This window comes from Doryrhamphus excisus, linkage group LG8 (genome assembly GCF_037039965.1).
Source record: "Doryrhamphus excisus strain RoL-2023G ecotype Guam linkage group LG8, RoL_Dexc_Guam_v1.1, whole genome shotgun sequence".
NCBI classification, from domain to species: Eukaryota; Metazoa; Chordata; class Actinopteri; order Syngnathiformes; family Syngnathidae; genus Doryrhamphus; species Doryrhamphus excisus.
In genome coordinates, this window is record NC_136364.1 from 12,017,030 (window position 1) to 12,030,416 (window position 13,387).

At 40.9% G+C, this 13,387-nt stretch overlaps 1 protein-coding gene across 14 annotated transcripts in view; it reads left to right on the plus strand.

Annotated features, from left to right (window-relative positions):
- Positions 1-13,387, plus strand: part of kirrel3b (kirre like nephrin family adhesion molecule 3b) — a 193,385-nt gene that overhangs the window by 159,181 nt on the left and 20,817 nt on the right. For all 14 annotated transcript variants that reach the window (XM_058079996.2, XM_058079993.2, XM_058079994.2 and 11 more), the window contains exons 8-10: positions 5,202-5,350; positions 5,439-5,566; positions 6,880-7,006. In XM_058079996.2, the coding sequence (XP_057935979.2) occupies positions 5,202-5,350; positions 5,439-5,566; positions 6,880-7,006 (404 nt within the window). The remainder of the gene's footprint in view (positions 1-5,201; positions 5,351-5,438; positions 5,567-6,879; positions 7,007-13,387) is intronic.

Consider the following 13,387-nt stretch of genomic DNA (forward strand, 5'->3'; position numbering starts at 1 on the left):
TTGGAATGTGGGAGGAAACCGGAGTACCCGGAGAAAACCCACGCATGCACGGGGAGAACATGCAAACTCCACACAGAGATGTCTGAGCGGGGAATCGAATCCCTGTCTCCTAGCTGGTCACCATGCAGCGAGGCCAAACCAATTACTCGATTAATCGAAACAACAAGCTTCAGCTTCAAAAACTAAGAATTATTTTCAGGCCGAGATTAACCACAATGAACCGTTTCTAGTTCCCACTTGTCCAAGGTATAGCCGGCAGTAGTTGAACTTTTTAGCGTTGAAGTTGAAGTCGCCACCTCGCCAAAACCGACTGTTAAGTTTTATCGCATAACTTTGCAGCATGCCAAACTGGAACATCACTCGAGGCGGCAGTAGCTCAGTTTGTAGTAAATTTGGCTCGGTTCAGAGAGGTCGCAGGTTCAAATCCTGCTGCAGACCGAAAATATGCAAATAAAAAAAAATGATTTTGGCGATATACTGGACTGGGGAGTGTAGATTCACAGTCATCCCGGTCATGGTAATCCACAAAGGTCGAATAGTGGCAACTGGACTCTTATGGTCCGTGGAACACATTTCACCTTTTGTTGAAAAGGCTTCTTCAGTTGTAAAAATAGGTTGTGTGGAGCTTTCCTATTTACACTTCTGGTGGGGGCGGTGCCAGTAGGGTTGTTGTTATGTTTTGGACATATTTTTATTTCATAGTTCTAACTAACCAGACCCCAGGTGTTCCTACCTCTGTCTCTATCAATGCCAATGAGCTGTCTGGCTTTTTGTGATTGAGGAAATAAGATTCGCTAATATCCAGACAGAGCAATGACTTTTGATACTTCAAGGTTATTCACACTCTAACTCACACTGATGATATACCGCTTAGATTTATCTGCAGTTTATATAAGCACTTCCCCATTCAACGCACCATTGGCGTTTGGAGGTGGATGGTAGATTGGGGATTTTGGGGCGCTCTTAATGCTCGCTTGAGAGAGCCCCCACCCACAAACGTACCCTCTGGAGAGCATTGCGAGAGGAGGGCAGGAAGCTGATCAAGCAGTGTGGGGCTATTATTCAGTGCTAATACACTCTGTCTACCCCAGATCAGATAAAGCGCAAGGACAGAGTAGTTCTTGGATGAATGGCCTCTTTTCCATCCCCGGGAGAGCCATCCATTCCAAGTGTGCACTGCACCACTTTGCTGTCCTCCACTTCAACGGACACTTGCAGAGTCCGAGATAGCGGCGACTGATGACAACCATGACATTCACTCAATAAATCTAACTTTTACCATTAACAGACCCAAGCTTAAAACTCTGCTCTTAATATAGCACCTTCGAGTACACACCACACAGTTCTGTCGGCTGACCCCCGACCCCCCGTTCATTGAGTGAGTGAGGGTTCAGTGTTGGCTATTACTTGCCCAATTAAAGAGCTGCTTCCTTTAAGCAAGTGTCTGTGAACGTCTCTCCTGAGGTTCACGGGCCACATTTATAAATGCTGATGTCAGGTTGGGGTCCCCAAAATGCCGGATGCAGGTTTGAGACCCCTGTATTCACCCACATGACCTGATATGAAAAATGTAAAGGATACATGAAAAAAAGACATAAATTACAGCAGAGGATGCAAGAAAACAGGAAATGTGAAAGCCAAAATCAGGCAAAGTGGGAATATCTTCATTATTATGTGTAGCGGAGTTAACTGGGAAGCATCCAACTCAACATACCTCTGATGAAGACACAGGGGTTTTTTTCAGACATAAACAAGAAGTCGCTAGAGACCGGAGAGTGTCGTAAACAAAGGAAATCAGGTCCCATGTCTGTGGAGTACAACCGTGCACAAAGCTCCGACAAAAGCTCATTTATTTGCATGCCCCGCTTTAGATTATTAGGCTGCTTGGGATTCTGATGGGTTGTGATGCTAAATTGATTTTGACTGACCTCATGTCTGCCAGACATCACTTATTTGCAAGTGGGGCTGCTTGCTATTAAAGTACTGTCGGTGGAGTTGAAATTAAAATGAATTTGTGAAGAGGAATGCGTGATGAGGTGCTAATTCATTTGTTTTTTTCATGTTGTGTTGGTTGAAGCGTTGCTGAAATAAGTCCTTCCTAAGGGTTCAACTCAACCATGTGGCCTTGCATCCATACATTAAACTACTGATTGAATAATTACTTGATTCGGGGCTGTTTTCCCAGATGTTTGTGCTCACAGCGTATTTTTCATCCAATCTATTACTCCTAAAGAAAATGGATGTGTTTAACAAAGCTACATTGAGGCTGCACAATTCAACATGTCCCCCAAAAAAGAATAGAGAGACTTCAGGGTCAACTTAATTTAAAGGGTATTTTGTACAGGCACCCCAAAATACCACCTTAAAAAGTAATGAGACAGTCAAGTGTTTTTTTTTTTTTAACGACAGCAAAGCATGCTGGGAAATGCATTACCTGCCCATTCCACAGCTGTTAACTCTTCTGGTTATACATCTCACGGATTTGTCCGGACATTGAGAGAATAATGAACGAGTGGAATGAACTTTAGTGGAACAACTATGCCAAAAAAAAACATAGTTGTATATACGCAGAATATTGGGAAGCAGAAATTTCAAGCAGGAATAAACAGAACAGGTATTAAAGATTAATACAACTCCAAATTGTCAAAAGGTATGAATGTGAGTGTGAATGCCACCAGTCCAGGGTGTACCCCGCCTCTCGCCCAAAGACAGCTGGAATACGCTCCAGCACGCCCACAACCCTTGTGAGGATAAGCAAAAATAATTTAACGAATGAATGAATACTGTAAATACAAAAAAATTGTGACCAACACTGTATAATACATAAATAATGCAGGATAGAGAAAACTTAATAGTGTATTACAATAGCTGTCAATTTATCCAATTATTCCAAATTTTACTCCCACTTCTCTTCAAATCTGCATTCCTGAGATCTCTAAATTATTCAGTGACAACACTTTCCACAAGAAAATCCCAAACTACCCACTCAGTAATTTGTGATGCGACTGATAGCAGGGCTGTCATCGCCAGTCATTTCTATCAACATCCTTATCGGTGTCATTACTTCCTTGAATGTAATTATTTCATTGTAATCAACTTAATAATCACTGTCATATAATAAGCAGCAAGATGATACATCTCTCTTGACATAATTGTTACATTCTTTTGACACTTTCATTTAGAAATTTGCTTTTCAATTAATCAGACATTGTGTATGTATACCTGCAAAGCATATATAGATACAGACAACAGTATTACCGCTAAATGGGCAAATATTTAAAGTGATATTTGTAGGAAGAAAAAAAGTGAACAAGGAACCAAAGAACTATGCTACTGTTGCTGCCCAAAAATAAGAATAAAAAAAGAGGGCAAAAAAAGTCCAATTAAGATTCTGCTCCACTTTGCTTAGTGATTGAATGAGTAATCTTTTTTTTTTTCAGTTAAATGATAGCATTTCACTGACGCATGGGCCCAGTTTAGTTATGGGAAACAAATGAGTTTCTTCTACCGTGAAGCCAATGTGCTTCTGAACACTGGCAGCTTGTGAAAAAAAAAAAAAAAATGACACCAGTATCATTGTTACTGCGTGCTACTATGCTGTACCAAGCCGGCATGCATGCACAAGAAGTACATTGTGAAGAATTAATAATTAAGTTACTTTTTAAACTTTAATAATGATTTGGAGTGCATGAGAAAGTGGAAAGGAAAACATAATGTGAAAAGATTTTTGAGGCCGCATGACTTGTGGGTTCACTCATTAGCAGTGTTAATTGCATTGACAGGTCAACCAACCAATTAGTGGCTGTACAAAGTAGAGGTTTACATTTTGAGGCTTGATTGTATCATTTATTGTCACTTGTATTAAAGGGGACCTAGAATGCTTTTTCCCCTTTTCTGACCTATAAATGTAGTATTCTCGTGTTAAACGATGCCAAAGTTTCATAAAATGAGGTTTGCGCATTTGGAAGTGATCCCTGAAAGAAGTTTGGTATGGCTCAAAACGCTCGATTTCAAAAAGGCTGGTAAAACTGCCCCTTTGTGATGTCACAGAAGAGCAGACTTCCTTATATGGGCGTGGCAGTAAACTCTCCGCTCTCCCCCAAGCTTTGCTACTCTGTTTATGAAACAAGCTCAGGACGAAGTTATTATATTTCATGATTCCCAGCAAGAGTATATTAAACGGCCTTTCACACGGGACTGTTTTGGTGAACATGACCTTAAAAATTCGTCAAATTGTTGCTGGAGCCAGAAGCTTGTAAACTATGCTCTCGCCGGGGTAGGTGCATTAATTTCGGACACGCTGTGCGTCCATGCGGCGCACTCACGTCCGGTGTGTGAGCCCCACCACACCAACGGCGCCTCTGACAAAGTGTGTCCAACAATGAGTGCTCCTCTTTGAGCAGGTGAGGTTGGAGGCAGCATTATACGTCCAACTGCTCCTGAGTTTCCACCTCACCAGCGGTGAGACTATGTTACCGCTCTGAGTTCATACACGGTAAGTCAGGGGTCTCCAGCCAGTAGATCATGAGCTGCTAGTAGCTCCTAAACACTTTTCAATTAGCTCTCCAAAGACTTTATTTATTTATTATCAACTCCTATACCCACTATGTTAGAAAGTGGGGTTCGTTCATAGTTAGGAAGCACTTTGAGCGTGTGACCAATCACAGCAGAGTGGGCGTGGCCTCGGTTAAAATAAATAAAAAGTAATAGTTTTGGCGGGAAGCACAAATCCAAGGAAATACAGCTGGAATATGCGCTGATTCTGGAAGATCAAGAATGTTTTCTGTGCATCTGCTCTATAGGAGTACACGACTCAATACAAAGGGTAAAAAAATGAGCATAATAGGTCCCCTTTAACTATAGGTTTAAAGTGACACTTTCCCAGATGGTAGGGGGCTTGCAGTGGAGGTGCTGCCCTGACTGGACTTTTGATTTGTTGTTTTTTCTTATGTACCCTCTGCTTTGCTTTTATGGAAAACGTTCCATCTGCTTCTAGCCGCCAGGGACCTTGTCACACCATGGAGGGCTGCCACAAAAACATGCTGAAGCCAGCAATAAAAAAATAAAAAAAAAAAACCTGCCCCGAGAATGATGATTTATTCACACAAAGAAAGAGCACCATTCACATGAAAACGTCTGGAACAACTGAATTCCTTTCCTTGCTTTTTTTCCCCCTTCATGCCTTCAAATCCTCTCACCAGGTGGGCCAAAGGGGGAAGTATCATAAAGGAGGTCTCCGGAGACACGTACGAGGTGATTGTGGACCACTCCTTCTTCACAGAGCCCGTTTCCTGTGAGGTTACCAACCAACTGGGCAGCACTAACGTCAGCCGCAATGTTGATGTCTACTGTAAGTGTTATTGTGATCACTAACCAAAGAAAAAAGCCATCCTTTTTACTGCACAAACATGCCTCTTCACTATCTTTTATCTCAACAGTCGGACCTCGCATGGCTGCGGAGCCTCAGTCCTTGCAGGTGGATCTCGGTTCGGATGCTGTTTTCAACTGTGCCTGGACTGGAAATCCCTCTTTGACCATAGTGTGGATGAAGAGGGGTTCTGGAGTGGTTAGTGCATTTAGTTACGTTTTCCACTGGGACATTTAAGGTATTGCACTTAGTATTAAAACAGAACATCCAAACACATATTCTACCAAGTAATCAAACAAACGGTAGTAACCAGATCGAAAAACTAAGTGGCTATCTGTGCCTCATTTTGGTGCTAAATTAATTCTGAATCGACTACCTGCAACCAGTGCTTGTTTGATTGGTACGTTTCTTATTTGAAAAAGAAAATGCATTCGTTTCTAAATGATGTTTTGTATTTGGAAACCACACTGAGTTTGTTTGCTATTGTTTTGTGTGTTTGTGAGTGTTTGGAATTATTTTAATTCCATAATTGTTTCTGGATACAATGCACTGTATTTTATTTTTTGGTAAAATGTACTGCAATTTTAAACTTAAAGACATCTAAAAAGGACGGAACACAAATGCCCTTAAAAAGAAAATCATATTGTGCAGATTACAAGCTGTAAGTAAACGACTTATGTTCTGTTATAGGCAACGGTTATCTGAATAATGTTAATGTTACGTTGACATATCACCTATTCATGTTGCGTTCGTCATCTTATTGCTATTACTATAACTTGCCTTTTAAGATAAAATGTCTGTTCTTGGTCTGTGATTTACAAAAATAGATCACCCCCCCCCCCAAAAAAAAAATCCAATATTTTTACTTATAGTCCAGAAAATACAGTATACGTGTTCACCCTTTATGGACTGGCATTGCTTCAAAAGTACCAATATGGCACCAGTATCAGATAAAATTACAACAATACCGATTCACGTGTTGCAATTTTAACATTCTTAGTGGCCATACAAATCTAAAAAGAAGCTAAGCGCTGTAAAACATGAACAACAACATAATTCGCTACTTTAACTTTGCTCAAACTTTGCTCACATGGTGACGGTGTAATACTACACTAATACCGTATCGGTAGCCACAGTATCTAAACATACACATTGAATCATATTTTAATGCCGGCTGAATAGGTTATGTGTGATTATGGAGGTATATTCTCCCCAGTACTGTAGTACAGTAAGTGTGGAATTATATTGCTCATGTCCATGACCACATGCTATTTATACAGTAGATTTGATCACCCCATTCCACCTTTTCTTTTATGGAGCCCCCCCCCCTCCTTTATTCCACTGAGCTCAGAACTCAAATTGGATTTTAATAATTGAGAAGAGATGCCCTTTATAATCTCCAGTAGTCCTCACGCTGCCATCCCCCTTATAATTTTGCTTTATAACTATTTCATATTTCAAATTGTCTCGTGTATTGACAGTGTGTTTTATTTATACTTTTCCTGTCGCAGGTTCTTAGCAACGAGAACCTTCTTACGCTGAAATCCGTGCGGCAGGAGGATGCTGGGAAATATGTATGCCGAGCCGTGGTCCCGAGAGTCGGCGCCGGGGAGAAAGAAGTTTCCCTGACTGTCAACGGTAAGCTTTATTGTTCATATGTGTCTCTGTACGGTTGGCCTGGTCACATGTACACACACGTGTGTGTCTTAAACGAGGGCAGAGGTCCTCATTGACATGATAACGCCTCTGACCTAACGTGTGTGTGCTAGCACTACAGCCCACACATTGTGGGACCCCGAAGACTTGCTTATTGAAAAATAGTGCAATACTGTACCTGTCGTGCATACACACACACCCTCCAGGTCAAACTACAGATTTTTAATGATATTTTGGTCTGGGCACTGTTTTTATTTGTATGAAAATGCCAGCTATTCTATTTGCAGCGATGCAATAAAGCCATACATGTACAGCAGACCTTTCCCAAGAAATGCTCACACCTTTTCTAATCTGCATGAGTCACGGGGACGTGTCTTTTTCTGTCTTAGCGACGCGGCCGACGGCCACATCAACACTCCCGGGTTAATAAAATCTACACACACACGAGAGTTAAAAGAAAAAAAGGTCAGTCCATATAAAAATACAGTCAGTGATGGCCAATCAGATGCAGGCTAGGTTGCCGGATGTCCATCAATGTAGTCAATATATAATAGTTTCAAATTAGTATATATTATTAATTATTTAAACACATAATAAAAAATGGGGCGGCACGGCGGTCGAGTGGTTAGCGTGCAGACCTCGCAGCTAGGAGACCAGGGTTCAATTCCACCCTCGGCCATCTCTGTGTGGAGTTTGCATGTTCTCCCCGTGCATGCGTGGGTTTTCTCCAGGTACTCCGGTTTCCTCCCACGTTCCAAAAAACATGCTAGGTTAATTGGCGACTCCAAATTGTCCATAGGTATGAATGTGAGTGTGAATGGTTGTTTGTCTATATGTGCCCTGTGATTGGCTGGCGACCAGTCCAGAGTGTACCCCGCCTCTCGCCCGAAGACAGCTGGGGTAGGCTCCAGCACCCCCGCAACCCTTGTAAGGAAAAAGCGGTAGAAAATGAATGAATAATAGCTATTTGTACGGACATACCATCATTGGTATGAGACCTGGCAACCCTCAAATGAAAGATTTCATTAGTTCAGAGCTTAGAACAGCACCCGGTACTTTTATATTTATATTGTTATTCCTTGTTTTATTCTTATCCTTTTCCTTATCCTTATTTTTACTTTCTACAAAATACACTGTGGAGTTGCACTCAAATTTCGTTGTATGCAATACAATGACAATAAAGGCGATTCTGATTCTTTATGTTTTGGAAAGGACCCAGCCGTGATAAGTTAATTTCAGTAGGTAATGAATAAGCAGGATTTCTTCATTCACAGTTAGAGCATACAAAACATGTTCACAGCCTTCTAAATATGGTTTTTAACATTATTAGAGCCCTCTTGGCATGACATTACAACCCCATAGCCACTTTTAGTCATATTACCCAGTATCGTAGACATAGTAAGACTAAATAAGCCATTTAAGACTATAAATGTGTTCCCTAGGAGAGCAAAGTGCGTGGTTTCAGCTTGCTGTGGGTTACAGCCACAACTGTAGGCCGTGTTTTTATTAGGGATTTTTTATTCAGGATTATTGGGTCTGTTGTGAGATCATTCAAACCTACAATAAAAACCTGTTGTTTAAGTCTAGCATTACTGACATCTACTGACCAGTGTTGAATACTACATATCTTCGTATCTTTGAATGTGTCTTTTACATTTGTATTTTAGTTCATTAATCAAATAGAAATGTTTAATTCATGCAAAATCTTGCTGTGATCATGTCAAATTATCCCTGGGCGTCATCGGTCGGTAAATGTGCTAATGGTGTCACAGATCCTTGCAGGTGGAAAGGCGCTATACTTGTGAAAGACAATTCATTGTCACAAAAGCCAGAAAATTGAAACCGCAAATTGGCGAGGGGCGACTGTATTTATATTGAGGTTGCCCATTGTGAGTGCGCCCTTAGGTGTCCATGGGGATACCCCAGTTATGAACAAGAGGGTTTGTTTGTTTGTTGTTGTTCTTTTTAGAGTCAGGCAACATGATGTATACTTAACGTTGACAATGGACCATTTTGAAAGCTAACAAAAGAGTTTGCCTGTAAGCAAGCATGTGCTGATTTGAGGGATGAAAATACATCAAGAAGAAAAGCATGGTGTGTAAAGATTTTCCTTTTCAACACCCAGACGTCAACTTTGCATATCAGAAGGAATGGGATACCACACAATTCCCCCCCCAGCGCCAGATCAAAACCGGGACTTTCTATGAACCACAATGAACGTGGTTGCAATGACGGCAGGCAAAGTCAGAACTAATTCCATTGTTTTCACGTCATTGAAATGTACGCGCGGCCTGCCTGCCGTTCTATAGCCGCAATAAGTAAACAGAATACACGATGAGAAGCAAAAAAGAAAGCAGATTGTTTTAATTAGGATTATAACACAATTCCAAGCATGCTCGGGAACTACACGAGATAGCAGATTATTTTTATGTTGTGCGCTGAAGCGAGATCTGGATGTCTTGTCTTTCTTTTTTGTCCTCTGTTGCGTTTACCTCACTCCATGCCTCAAATGGCATTTGACATTCAAAAGCCTCCAGTTTTGTTTTTTTTTCTGCTCTCCTGAATAATTGACATTCTTTTCCCAAACCACATGAGGCATTCCAAGTCATTTTTAGTTAGCGCTGGAGGTGAAACCCATTGTCCGACTTGTGAAAGTGTAAACACTGTGCATGCTGTAGATATTTAACCTGTCGCCGTGGATGAGAGTAAGGACCTCTAAAGTGCATATAAAGCCTGCATCCTCTTCAATAACCTTTAAGAGGTCCTTTAACCTAACTCTTTTGTTCCCAAGTACAAAAAATGGCAGCTCTCCATAGATGTTGGTAGGTCCAAGCCTGCAAATTGATAAATGGAGGGTCAGAAAATGGGATTTCCACTGGCTTTCAATAGGCCATTTTGTGTCGTCTTTTACTTAGCACTGCCATTTTATGCTAATTTAGGTAACAGAGATGACAGTTTGAAAATGTTTTAAAAATGGATATCCGGCTTCAGGCAAAATTCACCTGGAGTCATTCCACGCAGTCAAAATGGCTTGAAAATAAAAAAAAAAGGAAGTGTCTCGAAATTTCTCTCGGATGTGTTAATGGTGAGGACACTCTGCCAATCTTCAAAGGAGGTTATGAAATAAGCCCACACCAAAGACTGAAACGTGTACTCCACGTAGACTTTATACCGGACTGTTTCTAATGGTGAACTACTGCACCCTCACCATTGTAAAGCTCCACAATATTACATTCAGTCCTATGGTAATTGTAATGGTTTTATTTCATTTGAACATGCATCAGATTACAATTGAGTGCATCCCATAATCAATAATCTGGTACTTTTACAATCAGTTACTGTTACATTTGTTCACTTCCTGCTTTCCTAATATGGTTTAATTTTTTTTTAATTTTTAAATTTTTGTCACGTACCGAAGTACGAGGTGATATGACCATACAATGACATAATGGGTACCATAGTAAGTGTCAATATAGTGATATATGTATATAGCACATCATGACTGGTTCAAGACTCTTTATCCTTGTATTTAGCAAACATCAACTGCTTGAATTGGCTCATCGTTTTGCATCGTCTATTGAGCGCAAGCTGCTATCCACCCGTTTCATGGAAATCATTGTTATACTTATTAAATGAATAATCCTGCGAATTATGACAAAAGGGTAAAAACAATACTTGTTACAAATCCATGCCACTGTTGTGCACCGCCATCGGAGGCCATGTTATGACGTGCCTCTGCTGCACATCCTAATGTGTCTTTACTGTTTGTTTTCCCTGCAGTGATCCTCCGAGCCCTTAACAGCTTCATTTGAATTGCATGTGTCATTCCGTCTGTCTATCTCTCTCCTGCGTGCCGTCTCTCCCAGCGGTGATGCACGCAGACAAGAGGATTGCTGCTTTTCCCCGGGGAGGAATATAATTTAATTATAATCAAACAGCTAGCAGTGGAGGCAGTTTGCGTTTAAGTCACTAATGGATACATATTGCTTACTCTTCTCGTGCGCTCGCAATGAATTTGCTCGTCAGCACCTCAAATGGGGTTACGTGGCATGTGGGGAGGGATGAGAACATCCATGCATTTGATTATTTATATCTAACAAAATATATACTGTATATGTATATACTATACAGTATGCATGGCTTACTTTTACATCCATTTCAGAGGAGACTGGAATGAGCGAAAGGATATTATGTATACAAAGATCATATTCATGCATTTAATGCATTACACCCAGGTGTTTATATGTGCATACATTAGTCCAGGTGGAGGAGAATGCATAATGGTGACCCGAAGAACTCTTGACCTGAGCTTAGAAAGCCAAAGGTGACAGCAAAGCCCCCTTCACCCCCCCCCCCCCCCCCCCATAGCTCACTTACGTTCCCTGTTAATTGGCATTTCTGCCATCTTTAAACATCTTTTAATGCAGCACAAGAGGAAGGAAATAGCAAGTCTATGACGGTGAGAACATGTAGTTTTTTTGTTGTAATCTAACCTGGGCCTTCAGAGTTAGCAGTGCTGGCCCATACACAATTAGAAGCACTGTTTTCTTTTACCAATCATATTTCAGATTCACCTCACAGGGCCAGCTCGCAGGCGTATAGTGGAGTTAGCATTTTTCTTTCCTCCGAATGCTTGTGTCTGAAAGGCTGTGCCTTACACTCAAAGTTACCAGCGGGCTTGAACGCCCCATCACATAAACAGAGCTACTCATGCAGATGTTGTAGTGTAGAGGTTTGTAGTCTAGAGTTGTCGAGACATGGGTGTTGGGAAATAAAGGAGTTACCAGGCGATACCTGGGTTTCTTGCTTTATTAAGAATAATATTCATGCCCAATTCTGGAATGCCATGCATTGTTTGTATATTACTGATGATTTGCGTAATTGTGACGTGGCGGTGGAGGCTTATTACAACACAAAATATCCCGTTTGGCAGTATTAAGTAATATTAAATTAGCATTTACATAGAAATGTACACCTCACGCTCTAAACATCCTATTGCTATTTTAGTATTAAAGACATACACTTGTCAGCGTGTGCACACATTACACGTTGACAGCATCATTATAAAGGATTCCTCCTTAAAGTGTCCATCAGATGATGTTTTATTGCTTGTGTACCTGCTTTATTTTCTCTCTCTTATCTCACAAGAACAAAAACCCAAAGCTGCTGTTCACTCCTGAGAAAATGTCAAGCCTTTTATTTTGCAGCAGTTAAGCGGGGAAATGTACTGTAAGCTCTGGCCTTTTGACACCCACAGCAAAGTTGTGTAACTAGATTGACGCCTCCTCCTGATGAATTGAATGAAAAATTGCACCTCGTACTTTGATGATCTCCCTTCCTGATGCTGTGTTGTGCTGCCCACTATCTGTTTGGCTCTCAGCAGTGTTACATACTTTCCACCTGAGTCAGGCAGATAAGGCTAATTATGCCTCTCATTTGCAAGTGGGATCCATAGAATAGATCCTCTTTAGCCGGGACTGCAAGCCCTTTGCAAACTGCAAGGTATTGATCCTGCTCTGGAAGAACATGCATGTTTCATGTACAAACAAACCACAGCACGCACACACACACACACTGTGTTAATGCTGTCATTAGACGCACAAAAAAAACAAAAAAAACAAACAGTGCCAACATTCTTTTTGCAGCTTTTCCAGTATCTTACCAAGGCACCATCTGGCAAAGTCATTAAAATGTTAATTCATTTAGAGACAGGTGATAAACTGCAATCGTCAGAGAGATGGCAGAGAGTTTGGCGGAAGTTGGCAAGTAAAGCGAACTGTCTCGCTAATCAACATGCGCCGCCCACTCACAATGTCTTAAACCTGAGGCATCACTCGAGACTTGTTTGATAATGTCCTTGCTGTATTCTCTATGGAATGAATGGCACGCTGTCTTTGTGAGTGCAGGAGTGAGGAGATGGAGATGGAGGTGGAAGTGTCACTTAAAGTTTTTTTTTTCACATGCAAAATGAGGGTGAAATTCTGCCAAATAGTTGTTCAGTCATTTATCGGTCTTTAGTGTTGTGTTTCGTATTATATTGTACACCTATCGATCCAACAATCCAACTTTTTCTAGACATATTTTGAATTAGTTTCAGGGTTGGTCACTGGTATATGTGCGTGTGTGTGTGACAGGAAAAAAAGCTCTGACTCACTTGGGGAATAAATCATTTGGCAACACCTTTTCTGTTTCATGTATAAATATCCCAAATATAAGGCAGTGCTATTAATAGACATTTTTAAGTATACTCTACTTCCTGATCTTTGGTGCAGTTTTACCAAAGCATGCAACATGTATTTTAAAACCTGGGATTATTTTAAATTATGAAACATCAGATTTTCTTATCATTGGGCTAAAAACCCT